At 47.1% G+C, this 24,814-nt stretch overlaps 1 protein-coding gene across 3 annotated transcripts in view; it reads right to left on the reverse strand.

Annotated features, from left to right (window-relative positions):
- Nucleotides 1-5,861: 5,861 nt before the first annotated feature.
- LOC149325216 (cyclin-dependent kinase 8-like) overlaps nucleotides 5,862-24,814 on the reverse strand; it is a 73,315-nt gene continuing 54,362 nt past the window's right edge. For 2 of the 3 annotated variants that reach the window (XM_089562766.1, XM_089562764.1), the window contains 3 exons: nucleotides 24,658-24,762; nucleotides 18,978-19,022; nucleotides 5,862-6,400 (listed from right to left, as the gene is read on the reverse strand). In XM_089562766.1, the coding sequence (XP_089418892.1) occupies nucleotides 6,284-6,400; nucleotides 18,978-19,022; nucleotides 24,658-24,762 (267 nt within the window). In that variant the 3' untranslated portion in view covers nucleotides 5,862-6,283. The remainder of the gene's footprint in view (nucleotides 6,401-18,977; nucleotides 19,023-24,657; nucleotides 24,763-24,814) is intronic. The other variant, XM_089562765.1, reaches the window with a different exon arrangement.

The raw sequence follows: 24,814 nt of genomic DNA on the forward strand, positions 1-24,814 counted from the left end.
TCATTTCACCTTCATACACTTCCGAGACGACGTGGGGGTTCAGGGTTGAAATAGAAAGTCCGCGCTAGGTCACACACAAATTTATGCTCGTATTTTGTTGCAAAAGCAACACTACGCTAGTCACCGAGCCATTTCGCGGAGCTCTGGAAAGGCCAAGCTGCCCATATGCGAGGAGCGGGTGACGTCACGCGCCGCACAGCTGGCGCACCGGGCCTAATATCACCTTTGCATCTTTGGTTCTAGATATTAGGCCTAGATCTGACCAAAGCCTTCGATAATGTGAAACACGCAGCGATTATCGCTGGTCTCCAAGAAATTGGGGTTGGTAAGAGAACATATGACTACATATAGGCCTTTCTATCAAACAGAACAATCAAAATAAAATTTCAGGACATAGAATCCCCCCCCATCCGACTGGGGAGCAGGGGTACGCCACAAGGATCGGTCCTTTCCCCCCTTCCTTTTCAACGTAGCGATGCAAGACCTCCCTGCAGCCTTAAGGGAAGTGGAAAATTTGAAATTCAGCATGTACGCGGATGACGTCAATCTCTGGATCACCCAGGGCAGCGACGCGAACATAGAGGAACGCTTGCAGGCAGCAGCGGACATTGTCGTGTCCTATGCAGCCGAGAGGGGCCTCTCATGTTCTCCGCAGCAATCTGAACTCCTTATATATAATCCGAAAGCACTCAGGTGCAAGCGCGAAATAAATTTCAGCACCACAGTCGATGGCCAAACGGTGCCAAGGGTCGAACAGACTAGAACCTTGGGGCTTTTCCTACAAGCCGACGGATACAATGATACAACAATTAAGAAGCTAGACAATTACATCGCACAGGTAACTGGGATATTCAGAAGAGTCGCGCTCAAGGGTCAGGGCCTAAAAGAGCGTAGCCACCTGAAACTGATGCAGGCCTACATTCTCAGCCGCATATGCTATGCCACTCCAATATCTGAACATTAGGACAGATGAAGAACACAGAATAGACGCACTTATCAGGCGATGCGTGAAGAGGGCGCTGGGGCTTCCCATTACAACTTCAACGGACCACCTCCTCGAAATGGGAGTGCATAATAATTGGACTGAATTGGCGGAAGCAGTGCATATGGCGCAGCTAGTAAGATTGAGCCGAACTAACACGGGCAGAACCATCCTCGGCTGGGTGGGGCTGCAGTCAGACAGGGGTGCGAGTGACAAAACAGATATTCCCCTAAAATGTCGCGAAAACATACTCGTAGCCCATCTTCCCAAAAACATGCACCCGACCTATAACAAGGAACGGAGACAAAAAAGGGCGGAAGCGCTTACGAAGCGCATGGAAAATAAGAAACCTGAGGAAGTCGCCTATGTAGACGCGGCTAGCGGGAATTCAGGGGCGGCAGTCTCCACAGTGGTCAACAGCCGTGGCATACCAGTCACCACCGCATGCATTAGAAGCCGAAACATAGATACAGCTGAGGAAGATGCAATAGCGCTCGCATGCGTTGGAATGAAAGCAAACATCATAATTAGCGACAGCGAAACGGCTGTCTGGAATTTTGGCAGAGGAAGGGTATCGAAAGAGGCAAACAAAATTTTAGCAAGTTCGGAACTAAACCGTAAAATTACGATAATCTGGACCCCCACACACGAATCAGTCCCAGGAAATGAGGCAGCACACGAGTTAGCCCCCTACACTAAAATCGTCGAGCACTATAGAAGGAAGAAGGTCTCTGCCACCACCTGACCGAACTTTAAGCAACAGAGAGGCTGTTGCCTGGCGACGCCTACAAGCTGGGAATTTCCCAAATCCAGCCTGGTTGTTTCTCACGCGAATAGACAATAGACCTGATGTTAAGTGTAAAACCTGCGGAGATAGGGGCACTCGATCATATAATCTGGCAATGTCCTGACTCCCCAGGCGTCAGGAAGAACATTAAAAGTAGAGATGCCTGGGAGGCCTTGCTGCGAAGCGAGTCCCCCGCCGAACAGCAACAAGTCATCCGCCCGGCTGGCAACGGAAGCCGCGAAGATTAGTCGCGGAAGCCCCGTCCCCCGCCGCTTGAGCCTGAGTGCCAGGGGCGGGGAGTAGGGGGCTTCCTACATCGGTGGAAAATAAAGTTATACTACTACTGGCGCGCCGGGGCCGCCGCCGCGCGCTCTCCATCGCCTCGCCGGCAGTCTCAGTCTCTGATGCGCAGTTGCGATTGCGCATCGCCATCTGCGTGGACACTTGAACCAGAGGGAAGGCGCATAATTGCCCTCTTGGAACAGTGGACACCCCAACCATGCTTTAAGCTAAGTGGTGGTAGTGACAGGTGTGTGCTTCCTACGATGGCATTGACAACGTTGTGCCAGAAACGCCGCGCTGAAGCCATACGCCGTCGGCGTTCGTTGTGTTAATTGGCGTTGGCGTTGACCACGTTTTACACTCCGGTCATCTTAAGGAAAGGAAGTGCGCATAATGGTTCCCTGGGTCAGTGGACGCCTGAATCGCGCTTATAGGTAGTACGTTGGGGTGATGAGAGAGAGATGTGGGCTGCAGGCGTTGACAAGGTTGTGCCAGAAACGCGGCACTGAAGCCACACGCCGTCGGCGTTCGTTGTGTTCATTGGCGTTGGCGTTTACCACGTTTTACACTCCGGTCATTTTAAGGAAAGGAAGCGCGCATAAGGCTCCCTGAGTCAGTGGACGCCTCAAATTAGAGAGATATGTGGGCTGCAGGCATTGACAAGGTTGTACCAGAAACGCGGCGCTGAAGCCATACGCCGTCGGCATTCGTTGTGTTAATTGGCGTTGACCACGTTTTACACTCCTGTCATTTTAAGGAAAGGATGTGCGCATAATGGCTCCCTGGGTCAGTGGATGCCTGAATCGTGCTAATGGGTAGATGAGAGAGAGAGAGATGTGGGCTGCAGGCGTTGACAAGGTTGCGCGTTCGTTGTGTTCATTGGCGTTGACCACGTTTTACACTCCGATCCCCGAGTCAGTGGACGCCTCAAATGAGAGAGAGAGATATGTGGGCTGCAGGCACTGACAAGGTTGTACAGAAACGCAGCGCTGAAGCCATAGGCCATCAGCGTTCACAAGGGCGTCTGCAGAACTTTTTCCAAGGGGGGGGGGGGGGGGGGGGGGTCCGGGGATGGGGGCGGCGGTAGGTTAGCACCGAAAAGGAACTAGTGCATAAATATCCGTAATTCCGGGAGCGCCCCCCCCCCCCCCCCCCCCCCCCCCCCCGCCCCCTCCGGACGTCCATGGGCGTTCATTATCATTCATAGGCGGCAATATACGATATACTGCCCGTAATGACCTTTGGAGAGGTTTCAGGACACATTTGCGAAATTTATGCGTAAATGTTGCGTGCCCAAAGTAGGACATATGATGAACCAGGTCTAAATGCTTGTTTCCTAGCATATCACCTGTAGCAGGGAGCATGCATTACCTTTTCTCAGAAGACAAAAACTTTTATTCACTGACAGCAACTCTTTTGTTCACAGCCAGCGGTATTTTCGAATAGAGCATGAACTGTCCAGCAGACACCTCTACAGAGATGTCTACAGAATAATTGTGGTGCAAGCTGTCCCCATACCACAGCAGCCAAAGTTGGAGAATGAAGCCTCGTAGATAAAGGAGTCCTGGCAACTCTCATATGACCTTTGCACTCACCATCAGCAGCGAGAGGCCTTGTTGTTTTGCTTTCCATTCTTTTAAAAGCCCTGTACCATTGGTATTGTCTTGCACTGCCTCTGTCACCAGTAAGCTGAGACCAACAGCGCAGGACCAAGAGGAAAGAAAATGAAGCGGAATGTTACAAAACTTAGGCCACATCCACTGCAGGGCAGATGCCTCTTCAAAAACTCTTACCATCTCAGACCAATGAATCCCTTGTTCTCATCTACCCCTTTCTCTCCACTTCCCTTCTTTTAGATTCCACTGTCACTCCAGCAGACCACCACAGTTCATGCATTACACCCAGTCGTCCTGTTTAATTTTGTTCCTTTTCCCATCTCTCAGCAATTTTCCTATCATTTTATAGCATTCTGCCACTGCTACTTGGCAAACTGCAAGCAGTGCTAGGCCACGTGATCTAAGCTGTTGTGACCCTTCCGCACTTTCAGTCCCAGAAAAGTGATATCCCGCCTCAACCCAGCATTGGACTATTCGGCTGTTGTTTGCAAGTTGGTGTTCAGGCAAAGAGTAAAAATTTGGAGGAATTTTCAGCTCAAAATCAAAAGTCGCGTACAAACTGAGCTTCTTTAGAAAATGATGCGAAACTGGGAGAGAGGGGGGGGGATCGAGTTCTTAAGAATACAAAATCTCAACGCGCACTCTTATGTGGCACCTGGAATGCTTTATTTGTCCAAGCTTTCAAAGACAGCGTGCCTACATTCTAGACACACCCAAACTACAGCAGTCTGCTGCCTATATGGCTGTGGTCTTTGCATTATTCTGGAGAAGCCTGTCTTTGGCAATGGATTCCACTAAGTGTCTTGCAATCACTTCCGTTCACATGCTTATGGCTTATACCTGTGGTCCTAGCTTGGTTCTTTGCAACACACATAAGGCATTTGGCAGTTTGTCAGTCGCAGACTTGTTTCTGTATGCCAGTAAAGTAAAACTCAGTTTTGGTGTCAGCTTGCTGCTCATTTAAAGATACTTGCCGACTTCCCTACTCCTTTTACAGTTTTAGTGCACCATAGAATGCTTCTCTCAGCTAAACTGGAATTTTTCAAACTCAAATTTCGAACAGAAATGGCATTTGGTCAGCAGTTTATACATTTGTGTGCGGTACTTGCCCGATTCAATCAGGATTCAGATATTCACATCGTCTGCGGTGATGGCGAAGCAATGCAAGCCGCTGACCCAGCCATGGCACTATCTTGCCCCCTCCTCTTCTTTTGCTGACTCTCCGTGGCTAAGCTGCTACAAACAAAACAAGAAGATGCCACCAGGGCCATCACTGGGACAGCAGCTTGTTTTGCTGTCACCACAGAGGATGCGAATATCCAGCTTCTGACCGAATCAGGCAAGTACCCCAAACAAATGTGGTATAAAGTAATACTGCCAACCAAGTGTCATTTCTGTGTGAAATTTGAGCTCAAAAAATTCACCGGATTAGCTGAGATAGGCATTCTATGGCACACATAAAACTGAGGAACACGCTGTATGTGCCATGCAGCCGGTTAAGCAAAAATTAGGTTTGACCAAATTTTCATAGAAGCTGTTTGGAATGCAGAAATTTTGGAATATCCGGTTGGCACAAAACCAAAGGGCCCCCAAGTAAAATGGAGGCTATGACAAGCATTACATTCTTTGTGCACTGGTACCAGATTAAGTTAACTGGGAAATGTGTGCAGGCAGTTCTGTGGTGCAGTCACCAAGACATGCGACAACCCTTTTCAGCTGGTCAGTGATTTCTCACTGATGTTTTCATACTGGCCTATGAACCAGGCAGCCTTCCATGCACTTGCTGCCTTTTGTACACAAAGAGAGACAATAAAATGCGCTTGGACTGACCCAAATTCACTTGGTATACTGCCCAAGTTGCACAACACAGTGGCTGGGATTGCCTGGATGGAAGCGTTGACAAACAACAGTAGCCATCGGTTCTCTGAGCTCCCTCGGGAGCAAACTTTCAAGCTTTCATCACCCGCATGATGAGTCACTACCGGACGCTTCCACGAAATGGTACCTGTGCCAGATGACGATGTGAAGCAATGTTGAGATAATCGTGTAGTGGGTTACCAGCCACAAGTGTTGGTCACTGTTATTTTTTATTTTTTCTCTGCAAGCCAATGCAGTAACTACCAGCAACTTGTACCTTTGCGTTGTGTCTTGCAGTGCACAATCCTGTACACAGGGAACAAAAAATGTAACAATACAAAATTTTCTTGACGAAGTCACATGTGGTGTTTTAATAATTAAGAAATGAAAGGAGCTGACGGAGGCCACAAACGAACAAAGACTTGCTGGTGCATATTCCTCTTGCAGCTCAGCTGTGCACACTTCAAACAGCGACCCATCACCCGATCACCATTCCGCCCAACATGGGATGCGCGTGCCACAGGGGGTGCTCGTCAAGCGATGACCGCTGTGTGCCACGATGAGATCACACAATAGAGACGTCACCTTCCACACACTTCATTTGTCTAAAACCGGAAATGTCCACAGCACACTCGGACAAGTAAAAACAAAAACAGAAATGACGGGGCCCCTCTATTCGGGAGAAACAATTGGAAAAAACCTAGAAGAGAGTCTCGCACAGACAGTCTGTCACGCGACCGAGGGCAAAGCGATGGCACGTCAGAACCGCTGAGAGAAGGTTGGTGGACCCGATTGCTGGGTTGTGCCGCTCGCCGACGTGAACGCCAACACTGGCTGCTGGGTGGGTGGCACTCCGGAGCTGAGGCTGCTGTGGGTCTACGGTCACAAGAAAGAGAGAGAGAGGACGGGTGCAGGCACCATGAGTAAAACTGGTGGTTCAAAGGCAACAATCGCCGCAGCCCTGGCAATAGATGGCCAATTTCTTGGGCCCCGCGTCACAACAGCCTCTGCACAAACTAGCTGAATACATGTACAGTGCGGTCCATTGTTAAAGGGAACATGCGATCGCGTGCCCTCCGCGCTTCACGAAGCTCTGCCGCCTAGATGCAGCGAGAGTAGTTGGCATCAAGTGCGTGCGCGGAATGACCAGCCGTCATGCTTACTGCGCATGCGTCTTATGCCGACAATTCCCACAAGTCCTCGGCAGCAGCGCTCCGCGAAGCACAGAGGCCACGCGATCGCATGTTCCCTTTAACAGTGGACCGTACTGTACATGTTCACAGGGCACAGCAAGCTCTTAAGGGGGCGAGGGCCTTAAAACAAACTTTTTTATTTGTGGCTAGAATCTCATGAAATTTTGCACACAGATGCGTTTTTCTCTTCTGATTCCAAATATGCAATCATAATTGAGCTGGTGGTGTTAAATCTTACGAAGCCTAGAATGTAATTAGGTAATTTCTTACACAGCTGTAATGAACCTTCCCGTTTCATTTTGTTGCTCGATTACCAGAGTTCCCATACACGGTGACATTTTTCGTTTTTCTCTAAAGGCATGTCATCCTGATATACTACGTCGAGAGTGTATGCTCGCAGTATTTGACACCGCAACTTGTTAAGCTAATTGTAAATTGCTATTTATACATGGCCTAAACAAAAAAAAGTAAGAATGTCATCACGTATTGAATTTGCTCGTCGTAATTAAAGCAATTAGAAGCAACAAAATGCAATGAGAAAGTTGATTACAGCTGCGTAAGAAATTACCTAATTAGATTCTAGAATTTAAGATAATCAGTTATGATTACATATTTGGAATCAGAAGAGACAAACGCATCTGTGTGCAAAATTTCATGAGATTCTAGCCATAAATAAAAAGGTTCGTTTTAAGACCCTCGTTCCCCCTTAAACAGGGCCACCACTAGGAACAGACCTCAGAGAAACATCTGAAGCGTCCCTCACATCCTTTTGCAAGACATGAAACAGTGGGGCACGTGAGAAACATGAGCTATCCAGAAAGAAAATACGATTAGCTTGGTAATGGCGCTTTTTGCCATAGACAAGGCACACAAGCCATAGGCTGCCTCGTGACAATATGAAGGCACCACTCCACACTTACGAGGCATTGATATGATGCAACAGAATGTCTACTAGCGCCCATTGCTGCCAGCATTCGAGGCACAATACTAGTTCATAATCCCAACCATCCACTAGAGAATTAGTAATGCCATGTCACAATTCACTGTCTGTCCGTGAGATGGCACGCTGAGAGCCCACTTTGTACAGGAATTCGTCAGTGCAGACCTCGCAGTTTTAATTAGAGTTCTCCGTTACTGTAACTGTTGTACAGTGCCTTTAGCTTTGGCAATTGTAGGAAAGTTCTTTGTTATACTTTGCAACTTAGTGCCTTCATTGCAGAGTGTCTGGAATGTTAATGATTCTCCCTACTTCTTGTTATCCAGCAAGTAGCATTCTAAATTAAAATCAAGGTTTTTCCTCAGTTATATGGTAGCATCATTGATGACTAGATATGGAAATCAAGGCTTTTCATTTTGCTTGTACCAGTCAGTGCTGCCAATTGCTGCCAATGCCGTAGTGCTAGTTTTGTCCCATTAGTCACCATATTTGGCTAAAAAGTTATTTACTGCTTCAACTGTGGCACAGATAACACTGTATGTGGCTTCATTTTGCAGAAATTAGGCAAGTGTGATATCAAGCAAAACCACCTGGCCATATGCTGCCTCCGTGTAAAACTTTAGCGTGAACATGCAAACATCATTAAAGGGAAACTGCATAGGTTTTAGAAATCAACGACCTTAAGTGAAACTTGGAGGTAAAGCATGCGAAGTATTTTTGGGCTAGCACTTGAAATAGTGAAGTAACCGCCAATTAAAATCCGGACGCCCTTCAAGCTTCTCCACAGCACACAACGCCAAGTGGAGAGGGGGAGGGGGTGGGGTGCACGATGATGTCATCGAAGGTATCGGTATATTTTCAACGCACAAACGCCTGCTTTGAAGAAAAAAAAATCCAAAGCCACCGAAGGCAAACCCTGACAAGAGTTGTTTGGCAGTGTCTAACGAGTCAGGGCAGGGTGTGGCTGATGACAGTGGTAATTTGAAATCATACTTTCCATGACGTCACGCTTAGTTTCCCTGCACTCCTCCGGTGAATTGAGGAGAAGCGCAAAATGCAATCGTCGATTATGTCGCATGCTTTACCTACAGCCTATATATTTGAATCCTTGAATATCGCGAAATCTAAAAAGTGCTGCAGTTGCCTTTTAAACAGGAAAAGTACTAGTATTAACATGCGTGCTCCTGGGTAGTGCAAAGTTTGGTATACAAGAGCTAAGACATGCTGGCAGCGGCAACAACTCGTACTGTGGCACCTACCTTGACGGAGCTGTCACCACAAATCACTAGCAGGCGCTCCAGACTCAATGCACAAGAAGATCATACTATTTAAACCTGTGTACCTCCCAAGTGAATCAAGGATGATTACCTTCCGTTCAATGTACAAGCTGATTTGCATCTAAACTGCCTTCCTCCTTTCAACTTATAATTAGGGATGAGGCATTGAACTCTACTTGCGCAGCATAACAGGTCACAACTTCACACACAAACACTAACTTCACATACAAACACCCTGCTCTAACGGAATTCAAAGCTAAAGTCTGCCAGCAGTAACTGAAAGGGGCACAGGCGATGCTCAGCTTTTAAAGAAGTATAGACACCACTTTTGGGTGCGTTTTTCTTTTTTTGGAATGATGCGCAAGGCATTATTTATACGTGTATTGCCACGTGGTATTCTCCTACAACCACTAAATAATTTAGAATCGGATTTCCTTTTCGCGCTGTTTCGGTTGAGGTTTCAACAGCTGAACGATGGCTGCAATGCCAAAGTGTAGTCACAAATCACGTGACGCACGAAAAAACTGCAATATAATCGCTGCTTCTGCATTTGTTCTCATTCCGGCTCTTGAGGAAGGCTGGTTTCGGCACTGCAGTGAATTAAACCGACAAAGCAGCGATTATATCGCAGTTTTCTTCCATGCCTCACGTGACATATAACCACACTTTTACGTCGGTGCCATCGTTCGGCTGTTGAAACCGAAACCAAAACAGCATAACAGAAAAATTCGATCATAAATTATTTCACAGTCACAGGCGAATATCACATGGTGATTCATACATCGTAGCACCTTTCACATCATTGTAGAGAAGAAAGCATGCCACCAAAATTAGGTGTCTATGCTTCTTCAATGTCTATTAGGCAGTGCCCACCTTTCCTGAAGCAGCTGTCTACCCAGATTCATCTGCAGGTTTTTAGACGCCCGTAATCCTTGGTGCCAAAACTAGACACACACTCTGAACCCTACTCAAGTAAGACATTAAAGGGATACTGAACCAAACTTTTGGAGCTCTTTTTTTACATGTAAACAAGAGCTTGACAGCTAAAATTGATAAATGCGACAAGCATTTTAGCGAAAAAAGGCGGATAGCACTTTTTTTTCGTGATTTATTGCCGTACCGTTGCACCTGGCGGCCGCCTGTGGAAGCTGCAACTAGACGTCATAACACCCGCGCACCCACTATTCCCGCAGCAGCACGATTGCCATCGCTACTCGCGGGTTTTCCAGTTTTGCGTCGGCCGCTCATCGTCTGCGTGTCATCTGCTCACAGCATACACAAATATGGCAAAATGTTTATTGATGCTGTCTACATACCATAACCGTATGCTTACATACACTAAATGCAGACTTTTTTTCAGGACCTTACGCCATTTCTAAAATTCTCACTTTTAAAACAGAGGTGCGATAATGTTTAGACTAGTGGCACCATCTGGTGGTTAGGAGGGGAACCATTGTTGTCAACAAACCGATGCCCCTCTTAAGCCTAAAGGCGGCAGAGTCGTCACGCTAAATAAAAAATAAAGCAAATTTATTGCTTGTATGTTTTCTTATGGGCGACAGGAGACGAAGCGAAAGACCGGTGGCCCATTTATGGCCATTGAACGTGCTGAAGAAGGCAGTAACAATGAATCCAGTCCAAAGCGCGAGCCGTCATGCATCGAAGGGCGCTGCCATATTTGTCGCCATGGGAATGCAACGTCGTACCCGCCGTCTATTGGCTGATCAGAATTGGCGGAATTTTTTCCGGTGGCAGAAATCAGTCCTTGACCGATCTGGGTTTCCGTTGGATATTTGAGCAGAATCTCTGCCGCGGTGGCGGATTCCGCTCGCTCTCGCCGCCGAATGCCCAAGTGTGAACGCGCCTTTATCGCTTGGTCTACCCAAACTGCAGTGCGACATCGCGCTTCGAGTGATGCAACTGGTTGCCTTTCGGACGAGGGTGTCATGACGCCACGCTCTTCACCTCACGCCGGCCGGAAGAACTTGGCGCGCGGTCATAGAACATCGAAAATAAAACCATCCGCTGAAAAATATGTGCAGTGACGACTAGATTTTGGTATAATCACATTTCAAGAATCTATTTTCAGCATTTTTGTTCAATTTTAAGATTTTGCTTCAGTGTCCCTTTAAACTGGGCATACGCTGGCAGAGCTCGCTCGGCCACTCTTCAAGAAAAGCCACTGGCACGCTGTTGTCGTGTTACACACTCGTGCTGGATGACCACGTTGCCTCAGCAACACGGTCACGTCGCCGAAGCACCGCGAGCTGCAGAAGTGCCCAGACAGTGCTGGTGCAGTCACGTGCACCGTTTGCTTCACCTGAGCAACTGCGGAGCCACAAGCGGCAGAACAACGGTCAAGGCACACACTGCCACCGATGTCGGACCAGCATGCAGGCCATGAAATGAGAACAGAGCGCTTGTGCCACACCATGCAGGAAAGACAGCAAGCCAAGCAAGGAGGCATCCACAACACAGCATTCCTCGTTTCACTGGCACCGAATGCACTGCACATGTTACTCCTTGGGGGCTCCCAAGAGAGGCAGCTGATCGGTAGGCAGGGGCCAATGCAGCACCTGCTCATCAAGCCACTACCACTTGCTACGAGCTTACCTTAAAGGTGCACTGAAGAGGATTCTGAACTTGTCTTTTTGCCGCAGGAACTCGATCTACATGTTCCTAGCCTTCTTAGAAACTGCGACTTATTGCCCTCTGTGGCCGATTTCCCTAATTAAATCGAATTAACGTCCGGCTCCCGCCTTTATTTTTTTAATTCTCCGCGTACGGTGGGCGGAGTCGACCAACGCGTGAATTGCCTTTTCAGCCAGCTCCGTGGAGGCTTTGCTTTCGCTTTATATTGTTTTTTAGGTTTCCATGAATAAATAGTTTCATTCGCAGATAATATAGCCGCAAAATAAGCCCCCAGAAATAAAAATGCGCGCGGACTATTTGCTACTACGGACTACTACTTATTACTCCGCCGATGGCAGAGCGGCAAGCCGCCACGGGACTGGGTGAAAGGCGCTCCACGCATTGGTCGACTCCGCCCACCGTACACGGGAGAATTAAAAAAAAAAGGCGGGAGCCGGACGTTAATTCGATTTAATTACGGAAATCGGCCACACAGGGCAATAAATCAAGGTTTCTAAGAAAGCTCGGAACGTGTAGATCGAGTTCCCGTGGCAAAAAGACAAGTTCAGATTCCTCTTCAGTGCACCTTTAAGGGGGAAGCCTGGTCTTGAAAAGAAAATTTTATTAATCTATTCATAGATGTGAAATTTTCAGGGCACATGTATTTTTGTGTGCTGATTCCAGATATGTCATCTAATTTCATGTAAAACAATTCCTTGAGCACTTATGCAGTTTTTATGCAAGTATTTCGTGAAGAGTTCTGAAGAAAATTTGCTGCAGGAAACTCGCTGAAATGTATGCCGTTGGGTTCTCTTGCCACCGAAGAATGCATTAAGGGTAAAATTATCATCCTGGCTATCATAGAACTTGAGTTATAGGGTACTGAAGCTACCACTTCAGAAACAGGAATACACACTTTTCTTCTCATTTCTGAAGGGACAACTTCATAACCCTATAACTTAAGTTCTATGATAGGCAGGAAGACAATTTTACCCTTATTGCATTCCTTGGTGTCAAGAGAACCCAATGACATACATTTCAGCAAGTTTCTCGCAAGAAATTTTTTTTCAAAGCTCTTCACAAAATACATGCGTAAAAATTGCATAAGTGCTCAAGGAATTGTTTTACATGAAATTAAATGGCATATTTAGAATCGGCACACAGAAATACATATTCCCTCAAGACTTCTTTACTGCGACTTCATCAATAAAAATTTTTTTTTCAAGACCAGGCTCCCCCCTTAACGGTGCAAACCTGCATTGTTGGAAGACTGCAGCTTCTCCTTACAGAAGCTCCTGAGCTGACAACACTTGCTAAAATGCACCGAGTGCTCAGAACAGCTTGTTTCTAATGCACATTCACTCACAGCAGATATCGTACAGTACTGAGGTTCAGCCACTAAAAGCTCATCATGCAGGGTCTTCAAAAGCACTTGACCGAACAGTTTTGTGTATGCTGTCAGTGCGTGGCAAAGACCAGCAAAAAACGGAAAAAAAAAATCTCAGCATTTCAGCTGCCTCGGTAAAACCCATAATTTGCATTCATTTTTGGAAGACATAGTATATCTCGAAAGAAAAAAAAATACCACCGGAAAAGTAATCACACGACTGTCCTGCGGGTTTTCTAGTGCCTGCTAAAGCTTCAATTTTGATGCAGCAATCCCCATATCACTCAGAGGTCGGCGACCATGGCAACAACTACCATAATGCACCATTAAGGGGTACAGACACACAAAGTTTTGAGATGTATGTTTTTCTTTTTGCCTTGGCAGAGGCCTACAAACAATTACAGACGGTTCTGCACTGGCAGTTTCAATCTCGGTCAGTACCAGCGCAGAAGTGCCAACGTGGTCTACCACGTTCCTGACGATATCAGCGTTGCTGGCAAGCACCGATTGTTCTCGAGAACAACCATTAGATTCGGCAACGTCGCAACAGCTGGGGCAAGTGCATCCTGATGTCACTCGATGTGGGGTGACAATGCCGAGCGGCTTATTGTGCAACATTCAAAATCCTGAAACATGCAACTGAAACTTGCTATAAGGCCTTCCCTTACGCCCACAAAACAAATCGTATCATTTGTTTGTGTTCGAAATTTTGTGTCTATGCCACTTTAAGACATCCAGAGGTGCAGCTCCTCATGTCGTGACAGGCAATATGTGTGAAAAAGAGCCAATGTATAATCGCTCATGAAATCTAGCAGCATGCAACTATTCATGCTGCAAGCAGACCACTCTGCAGAACAAGTCAGTGGTGCTCATCACAGTCGAGGAGAAGAAGCACGTGCAGAGAAGGTAGCACATAATGCCACAGAATGCCAGACATTATATAATCTGCTGCATTCTTGTAACACTAAACAACTGCGAACGACTGCCACTTCAGTGACATACTTGGCTATCATAGCAGCAGCAGTAATGCAACTGTGTGACGTAACGAAACTTGACGTTTAACCGAGTTCTGCCCAGACAGCTTAGTAAATTCACTTAGCAAATTCACGATGGGCACTGTCAGTTCTGTGCAGGCATCCAGTTCGCCAGAATCGAATGTATCTGTAGACATGGATGTGCCTCAAGTCATTCACATGGCAACTGTTGCCATCAAGGCCTTTCAATGTGGGCTGACCAGACGTTCCATTTTTGCCAAACTGTCTAGGAAGCTCAATTCCATAGCTACGTTATTGTTTCTTAAAAAAAAAAAGTAATCTTCTCTGGACTCATGTGTGGATAAAAAAAGTGGCCAATAGTTCATGCTCTGTTGTGTAATGCGCTAAAATCAGTGAAAACTGTCGCCACGCTGCTGGCTATCATTTGCTAATGCCTAACGCCCACAGTGAAGCCTAAAACCTACAGACTTTCGGGCAACATCAGCTACTACAGCAATCACAATGTGAGCAAAGTCACGAGCCCGGCGAGTGGTCATGTGGAGGCATGTGACCGTCACGTGACCGCATGTTGCTTGTCTATGCGTAGACCATTAACATATACTGGGGACGACTCTTAATGACGGCTTTACTGTAAAAAAGCTTGGACAGCCTTTTGTAGACAGCCATTGTTGCAAAACCTCATAACCATAATGTGTGTGGTTTAATATCTGGATAGGCATGGAATGACCCCTACTTTAATAACATTAATCCCAAGCTAAAATATGCAGACATGCATGCAACTCTTGCTATGGGCATCAGCAGCTGAATGTGAAGTATGAAGCAGAAGTAGAGGACTTTACAATGCCACCACATCAGAGCGAGCAACTTTACAAGTCTGAACACAAAAGTCCCATGGCGTGCATAAACTAGCCTGAACTAACCACAACAAGTTAAAATATGAAAACTGGCTCTGGGCATCAGCAGCAGAAGTGTGAAACTAACTGCGAGGCTGTGGAACTGTACAATGCTGCCACCTCGGGGTAAGCAGCTTTACAGGTTTCAAATGAAAAGCCCCATAGTGTTTACAACCTAAACTAACTATGAGATTGTGGGTTTTACAATGCCACTGCACCAGCGTAAACAGCCCTACAAGTTTCAACTGAAAGCCAAAAACTGTCAGCCTTAAACCAATATCACTAAAAACCACCGCCATTCTCTCGCTCATAGGAGCTAGTCAAAGAAATCCACAATAGTAGCAATAACCTTCACAAGTAATGCACTCAGACAGGTTCACTGGTTTTGGCAGTGATGTGCATGCCGTCCAGCCATTCAGCCGTAAACAGGTGTGTGCTATGTACCAACAGCAGTATCATCATCCGCAGCCTAATTGAGTCCACTGGCAAAATGCTAGCTGTGGCCCTCTATACCAGCACTTTACACAGAGATGGCGTGTGCTGCAGTTACCTTAACAGTTTTATTTCGTATACAGTAGCCAACGAATTTTTCGGGCTCAACTAACTCGGACATGCATGATATTTCGGACTTTAGTAAGGAATCATCATGCACCTCATAGAGACATGTACACTTTCACCACCAATATTTTAAAGGGACACTAAAGGAGATTATCAAACTAAGCAAGACGGATAAATTATTTGTCGGGAACACTACCGACGTTTTTTTCTGTGCAGAAAGGTAGCTACGTAGCTAGAAAATTGCAAGTGGAAGTCCCAAAATGCTTCTACATTCAAACTGCCTGCAAAAATTTTTAATTCATTTCTATAAGCCATTTGCTATGGAGTTCTCCTACCAATCAGAGGCATTACTACAAGAGACCGAAAATGCGGTCCAGGGGTGTGAAGAAATAGGTTCCGTGGGTGTGAAAGAAACTATACGAAGTTTTCAAGAAACTGCAGAACAAATTGCTGATTGCACCCATCAGTGCATACATCGGCGATGATAATGCAAGCGTGTAGGCCTTCGGTGCGTTGTGTGCTGTCGTGAGGTGTACAGCTTTATGCCCTGAGGCAATCAACATCACATAAAAAAAAAAAAATAAAGTGTACAGCTGGCCAAATCTTTAGCTGGCGTGCGTGACGGCCGCATTTTCCGTGCTCCTGCAGCCTATGACGGAGCAAACTTGTAAAAATATCGAACATAAGCACAGGCTCACTATATAAGCCACTTTGTATATAAGCTCACTTTACAAGCCCGTGAGTAATATTGACCTTTCCGCAGGTTTCCTTCGTCGCAAAGTGCAGGAGCGCAGAAAAAACCAACATAGTCAACAGCGCGAGGAGTCTCATAATTAAAACAGTGCAAAACAGAAAACGGGAAGAAAGGTTAGTCACAGACGCGAACGCTGAATCTTCCGCCTCGCATTCTATGCACTCAGGCCATTGTGATCAGCAAGTTCAGAACTGCACTGCAAGCTCTCAAAGGCATTCACACTGTTTGCACTTACTATGCGGCCAGTGAAGCGGTTTCGTTCCCATTTCAGCCATCGAATCAACTACTCTGTGCAGGCTGCAGGCGTTATGAAATTGCAAAGTGCTTGTTTTCGTATTTTTAGCATTTGATCAAGCAAAAATGTGCATGCATACACGTCATCAATGTGTGAAGCACGATGAGAGGACCCTTCAAAGCTTATGTTCACATTAATTTTCGCAACAGTACACAATGCACCAAAGGCAACACGCTCGTGTTATTGTCGCCAATATACATGTGTTAGCATAGCGACAGCCCTCGATAAGGTGTTTCCAGACGACGGACTACGGACCTGTTTGGGCACGCGGACTAGCAGTCACGTGGGGTTCAGAAGAGCAAGTTCCCGGGCTAGTTGGTAATGCAGTTAAAAGGAAGAAACAGTGCGAAGAAACACGCACACACGAACAAATGACACACACACGAGCGCTGACACACACACACGTGGAATCTAGCTCGCAGTTTACAAGGTCCGCGCACGGTCCGCGGATCGAATCACGCAAGAAATCCGAGAACATTTTTTTCTGGCGGCAGACCACGGGACTTTTTAGCCTACTGGCTCACTTCAAGTCTAGCAACCACATCACACTTGTTTCTTCAGGCAGTCGATTCACCACTGCTATCATTCTGCGCGCCAAGGAGATTCTGCCTTGCGAGCACTGTGAATATGTCAGCATAGTTGGACGATGCTACGTTCTACTTTTTAGGTTCAGTACAGCTTTATGCCTCTTTTGTACTTGGGCATGAAAGCGAGCGAAATTCGCCGCCTCCGAAATGCTGCCTTGTACGCACCTCATGGCCACCACAACGCCGCTTGCGGCGTACACTGATATGGTTAGAAAATAAAATTGACACTGTCTACGCACCGCTAAACTCAGTACTTTGCGACACATTACACCTATTCCCAATACCCTACGTTTAGTTCAGTGCATGCAAGCACAGAGATGATAAGATCAGCCTAAAGGCGCCATCTAGTTGTTAAGAGAGGAACCATTTCTGTCAACAAACCTATGCCTCTCCTAAGCCTAGAAACGGCAGAATTGTCACTAAATAAAAAATGAAGCAAAATTTTCATTCATAAGTTTTCTTTTAGGTGAGGTGAGACCAAGTGAAAGATCAGTGCCCCATTTATGGCCAGTGAACGTGATGAAAAAGGCAGTAACAACGATGAGTTGAGTCCGAAGCGAGCGGTACTGCTTCGAAGTGCACCGCCATGTTTGTTGGCGTGGGAATGCCACAACTCTATCCTCACCACGGTAGAAATCGGTCCCGGACCGATCAAGCTTTCCGCTAGGCATTTAGGCGGAATCGCTGCCGCGGCGGCGATTTCCGCTTGCCCTCACCTCCGAATGATGAAGCGTGAATGCGCCATGAAACGAGCGCTGCTGCAAGCGGATCACAGAGCTTTTCACTCGGCCCGCCTGGTCGCCTGCTCCTTTGGTTCGTTGTGTGGATGCTGTCACCGGATAGCCCTGGCAGGGCCACGCGCGGTAGACCCCACGTGACCGGTTCGCGAACCAGTCCGTGGCCCATCGTCTGGATACACCTATAGCTTCACGTAGGTTCTTTCACACCCATGGAGCCTATTTCTACAGTAGACGTGCGTTGCAACGAGACACAGATGCATGCAATGTAGTGGAGAGCCCCCATTGAAATAGCGAGGGGCTGAGGCAGCATGCACTTGCACCTCGCTGCCGCGACCACTGCTCTGCTGACTTTCAGTTTTTGGTTTCCGCTACGTCTCCGGTCTTTGGAAGCAGAGCCTCCGACTGGTTGGACCTCAAAGCTGTTGGATTGCAGGGACTTTGAATGTGGAAGGATTCTGTTGCTTTCATTTGCAGTTTTCTCCGTAACGCAACCAGCTTCCCGTGTAAAAAAGGGTCAGTGGTGTGCCCGAGGAATGTTCGGTCCGTCTTGTTTAGTTCTATGTTTCCCTTTGGCGTCCCTCTAAAGCCATGCACATGCCTTCCACCCAGTTTCAAGATGGCCCCGCTTGAGCAGCAAATAGGATCCCTCCCAATCCTCCATACAGTTTCTGCAGTTGCCGGTGCCATGCTAAGCAAAGCTACTGTGTAAATGCCCGTGAGCCAATACCCCTGCAGTGAGCAGGACTCAATTAGGGCAACAGGGGACAACAGCCGGGTTCCTGAAGCCAGCCATACTGCGGCCCGGTTGTGACGGAGACACAAAGGAGGCCGCGACAGACAAGGACTGTGCATGAGAGAAGCATCTGGGCTGCCACAGTGACCGCGGTTCCCCCCAACCCGCGAACACAGCTGCTGGGGTACGAGTGCGGCGGGAGCGGAACACTACCGCGGGCATGACTGCTGGCATGATTGACAGCTCATGCAAACAACGGTAGGCCGCAGCGCAGGCGCTACCTCCACTAGGATGCTACACGGCTCCTGTGGGGCACTGAGCAGCGCCCCCTGTGTGTGGTTTCAAGAAGCGGGAGATGAATGATGATGATGTAGGCCTGCTACAGGACACCAGGGAGGTAGGAGGAGGAAGAGGATTGGGGGAGAGAGGGGGGACAGACAGGGGCAGGGACTCACACTGGGTGGGACTCTTACCTCGGGCTTCTTGAAACCATGATAATTTTTATTGTAACCTTGCATCTGAAGGGGAGGAGAAGAAGAAAAAACAATAAAAGTGGAGCTAACGAAGGGGCACGGCAGCAATGCCGCACCACTGAGACATAAACAAACATCACCGCAGGGGGAAACAGAGGGACGGGCTGTTAAAGAAAAAAAAAATGGGGGAGGGAGGGGGGAAATGAAAGAAATAGTACAAACTCTTCAAAAAGGTAGTCTGCTTCGGGATGCTTTAACCAGCTGGCTGAGAAGAGGATGCAAGGCACTGCCACAAGGTGGCTCAGTGGGAATTCAGCATCGGCGCGTCTTTCCTCCTGGCCTGCCACGTTAACTTTCGGCATTACTTTAAAAACAACGCAGCGATGCTTTAAGAATTCTCGTCTCCATGGCATCCATCACCTTAATGCTTGCACTCAATGCTGTCGGAGCCAAACTCCATTCTGCAAGCTCAGTCGTTCTCAAAGGCAGCACAGGCTACTTTTCCCTCGGCACTCATTGACAAAGGCTGTGCCAACAGCTATCAGTAGAGACCTTTCATCCCAGCATCTCAGCATTATGGCCACATTAAATAGTAGGACTAAGCAAGCAACATACCTTGAGCAGCACCACAACTACCTGCAGCAATATTCGGCGAGTTTAATGCCAGTCCAACTGGACAGCCACCCAGGACACTGTCAGTGCTTCAAGGTTACAGAAACTACCACTGTTAAGGTTTGCTTGAACAAACCTAACTGAAGCGAGCACCTCTAGATCATTTGAAACAAGCTGCTAGTCATCCAGTAAATGGCATCCATGAAAGGGACAGCACAGTTCCCTCATAAGACAAATCCATTTATTCGCCCTGTCACAACATCGGTCAAGTAGGGGTGTGCGAATAATACTTTTTTCAAACCTGAACCAAATCGAATACAAAGAGTATAACTAAAAACTGAATTGAATATCAACCACATAGTAAAAAAAAATAACTGAATGAAATACGAATCGACTATTTGTATACTGATAATCACTACTTATGGCTAATATTTGCTACACAGTAAAACCTCGATAATTCAAACTGAGATAATTCGAAGAATTTCTGCGGTCCTTGAATTTTTAACATAAATACGACCAGATAATTCGAAGCAGCGGCGCACACCAGCCCGGTTAATTTGAAGATCTGAGGTGCTGTGCGTTGATGTCCAATCCCGATTTCACTGCAAGTTCATGAAGCAACGGCTCCTTGGAGCTAAGAGATGACGCTGTAGAGCGATGCTGACTATTAATGCCGATGCTCAATATGCGAAGCGCCCCAGACCCAGTACTCTCAGCGCAAAAAGCAATCAGTACGGCATGCGGACCGCTAAAGCATGCACTTGCAGAGGAGGTTCCTTCAAAAAAAGAAAGAAAAACATCCTAAAGTTCGGGGCCGATGTATTTGCGGGGGCTAAGGTAGTTTTGGAAGAGCACCAGGTAGTGCACGCCTCGTGCCTGTTTCCGGTAGGACGCATATGGCTCCATGCCTAAAAAAAAGTTAATTCTTATGCAAATCGGTTCCACTGAAGAAAATTCGGCCCATCATGATGGCTCAGTGGTTATGGTGTTCGGCTGCTGATCCGAAAGACACAGGTTCGAACCCGGCCGCAGCGGTCGAATTTCAATGGAGGCGAAATTCTAGAGGCCCGTGTACTGTGCGAAGTCAGTGCACGTTAAAGAACCCCAGGTGGTCGAAATTTCCGGAGCCCTTCACTAGGGCGTCTCTCATAGCCTTAGTCGCTTTGGGACGTAAAACCCCCATAAACCTAACAAAATTCGAATTGCACGCCATTTACCCAGCTCGTTCGCGCTGGCGGTCACTGTCTCGGACGAGCGGTAGGTAGCACCAGGACAATTCCAAGAATCTCCAGGGTGTGCGTCGAACAGGAATCCAAAATTACGGGACTGTTTGCAGTTCAGACTGCCACTAGTCTGTAGAGCGCACATCGCGATGCCATCCCGCAGAAAACTACAAATACAAAAAATGCTGCGTCAGGACGAAGCACAAAGGGCGGGGCAAGGGAGTGTGCGTCTACTCAATATTTGGAGTCATTTCTTTTGGCCAGCACAGCGGAAGTGCCAGACAGTAGACTTTTACGCGGCAATATACGGTTATTGCAAGATTCGTCCAGGAAAGGTAGCATGTTCCCGCTAAGAAATTTTTTACTTTTACCTTGGCCCATTTTTTTTGCTGTGATTGGTTAATTCGAAAACCTGGCTTATTCTAATGATTTTCGCGGCCCACTGACTTTGAATTAACGAGGTTTTACTGTGCTTCCGGTGTGAGATTAATTAAAAAGTGAGGCACTAGTGCCAGCGCTGCAGTACAGTGCTTTAATTCATGGTGTTACGATGATAACTGTGAAAAGGCGTAACACCAGGCGGACACAACATCGTTATGTCATACACACAGGAAAATTAACTTTTGCTACTGATGGTGGCAGCATATGAGCTGGTAGCACCACATCTCAGCAGATAAGAGGGATGCAAGCTAGGAGACATGGCTTCCGAGATCTGGCATTGTGGCAAGGTTTGCACAACTGGCTAAACCGCGCGGCGCCAATCTTGGAGGCCATGCATCAGCATTATGAATGCCACTACATGAATGAACCGCACTGGAGTGCCGGGTTATGTGAAAACTAATAGAAACCTTTTGAGCATGTTCGAATACTGGTTTCAAGTCATTTCGTAATTGCACTAATTGACTCATTCAGTCAGTTTCACAAATAAAGGCACATTCAATTCACTATTCGGAAATTTCCAATAACTGCACACCCCTACAGTCGGGACGCATCGTTAGGACAAAAATGAGCCTCGTGCCATGCAATAAGCTATTTTTTATAGGCCTTGCAGCTCTGGCAGTAAGCTGCCTTCCTTACGATGATGTACAGAGCTTGTTGCTCATAGAACGCCCAATACTATGGCTCACTTCCCACACAGTTGTGGCTTCAGGCACCTCTTGCAACCTGAGTGGGCACATCATACAACTGCAAAGAGAGGAACTTATACACCAGACCAAATCTTTAACTGGCTCGGGCGTTGCATCGCTAAATGCACCTTGTAAAAGGTTCTTTTCGGCTACACCACTGGCATTTTGTGGTTCCTTTTTGTTCATACAATGTTTGAGAGGAGTACTTGCATGTTTAGATCAAAGTTATCAGAAATATTCATCGTCTGTCACTACGAAGAGCGGAAACAAGCGGAATATGCAGCAATGGTTCTGGTGGCACATTTGCGCTTACTCCGGGTAAACGACTTGTCCGCCATGAAAGGAGTGGTAGTTTACCCAGAGGATGAGGCCATATGGACCAGAGCCACTGCTGCGTATTCCACTTGTTTCTGCTCTTCGTAGTAGCAGACGAATAGTTCTAATAACTTTGATCTAAACACGCAAGTACTCCACTCAAACATTATATGAACAAAAAGGAACCACGAAATGCCATCTCACACGTCAAATTACAGCATGAATACGCCAGCGGTGCAGCCGAAAATAACCTTTTACAAGGTGCATTTAGCGATGCAACATCCGAGCCAGTTAAAGATTTGGCCAGGTGTACTGACCCCAAAGCATTCCCTGCAAACAAATCTGAGCTATGTTCAGCATGGTGCCAAACGACCCATTCAAAAGGAAACCAGGCCACTGGACTACCTCACTGGCATCACAAACTGCTGCTGACAAATTCTGATGACCACAAATGGACAAGCTGAGCAACTTATGCGGTGGAAAGTGGGACCATGCACTTGAGAGACAACACACATTGTGCTCTTCGTGGCTGTGCCCATTTTTGCTTGCAAAGGTGCTCGAAGCTGGAAATGTGAAGGAAGCAGGCCACACTCCAATGTGCTCCCTTTAAGAGCAACATGCACTGTACATTACCACGCCCCGAGTGCATGTACCCACAGATCAAGCCAAGATCATCTCCCCTTTTAATCCTTGCTGCAGAGCAGCTTGATACAAAAAAGGAAACATAGCAATTACTCCTTCCTGTATGCAGTAGCTTAACGTACAGTCGTGATCAATACGAGAGAGAACAAGCTTTTTGCATGCAACTGCAAACTTTCTGATTTGTTATCCAGTAAATTTGAGAATGACCTTTAAGTAATACACTCAAGCCCCCTTGTAACGAACCTGATGGTCACAGGGATTGCGTTCGTTGTATCCGAGGTTCGCAGTAAGTGTCGACTTCCCTGTTATAGTGAAAAACGCTAAGTCAAGCAAAAGTGGCATTCATTTCATTAAAAGGTTCGTTGCACGCGTATGCTTCTTCAAGCAAGCTTTGAACAGCTCTGCCCAAGCTGTCCAGAGTGGTCATGTGCTTCTCTCTGACATGGTTTTAGCTAACGAGGTACTTTAACTATGCAATATTACTAATTGTAACTTGCAACATGGGCATCCATGGCACTTAGCAATAGGTAGGCCACCGCGTCTCAGACTCACGACAAAGCTGTTTGGATGCAGTGATGAAGGGGGTTGTCACGGAAGCGAGGAAACACTTTCCGCACACTGGCGTGAAGCTCGCGTTTTTAGACTGCAGGGCCGAATTTAAGGCACCTCTTAATTCGCTCTAACCAAGTTCAGCTATCACGGTTGTCCGTTATGTCTGAGAAGTATTGCCATTGCTCTAATACATATTTTGATGGCCACCCTCATTTGTAATAGCCAAAAACTGTGGCCGTTATAAGTGGGCTCGAGAGGAAAACTACTTAGAAAACAGAACAAACTATGCTTCTCACACATAATTGTGGAGTAATCAATAAATTATTGCTCAAACCTTGTTCCCTCATATGTTGGTCACGACTGCACAGGTGTAACCAAAATATTACAGGTGCATGAAGTTTTCTCATGGGTTCCATAAAAAAATATAAGAGTTTCTAGGGATTACACGCCAGTGCATCAGCGACATTTGCTTGCGTACATATTATGTACATCTTAATTTTCACTCGGTAGGGTATTAAAATTGCACGATCGTCGAAGCATACTCTATACTATGGCCGTGACTATGCAAACAAATCAGCTGCCCTAGCCGGCTTCACAGTTCACGACTCTGCAGAGGGACTTCCACAAGATCTTACACATTATATGCGTAATGCACAGCAGATATGGATGGTATTGTTTCAAAGTCTGACTACGCATTATTGCTTCTTGCAACAAGGTGCTCATGCGCAATACCCCGCATTACAACATGTACACTACTGTCGTGCTCCCACAATTCCCCTGCACACTCCTTGGTCAACGAAAGGTTGCTGCTGATGGTCTCGAAATTCCGTATGCGTTCATCTTGTCCGAGCACAGGAAGGATGGGCCAACACACAAGAGCCTGTGACTCAACCATACTTTCACTGTCCTGCATTTATGATAAGACTACTAACAAGTAACCAGCAACATGACTGTCACCCGCTGTCTGGCAAGTACTGCCATCAAAAGAGCTCTGCCCCAGGGTGATTACCAACTGCCGCTAAGAGGTGGCAACGGTGCAGTGCAACAACACAAAGGGAGGCAACGAGTTTCGCAGACCATCGCAAGCTCCCCGAAGGACCAAAACCGAGGCAGGCAGAGAGCCCCCAACCAGAGAACAAAGAGGGAAGCCAGAGGTGCGCGGGCAGCAAGAGGAGAGGGTGCAAACGCACTTCCTAAGCCCGGCCTCACCTGATTGGCTGCAGTGGTGGTGGGCGGAGCCATCCGGACGCGCTTGGCACTCGGGCCATGGTTGTTGTTGTCCTGGGTGCCTCCTTGGTTGTTGGCTGCCGCTGTCTGCGAGGAGAACACAAGCTGCTGATTTTGCCACCCCGACTGCGGCCATGTG

Source organism: Amblyomma mixtum, chromosome 10, assembly GCF_055824585.1.
Source record: "Amblyomma mixtum isolate Tamu chromosome 10, ASM5582458v1, whole genome shotgun sequence".
Lineage (NCBI taxonomy): Eukaryota > Metazoa > Arthropoda > Arachnida > Ixodida > Ixodidae > Amblyomma > Amblyomma mixtum.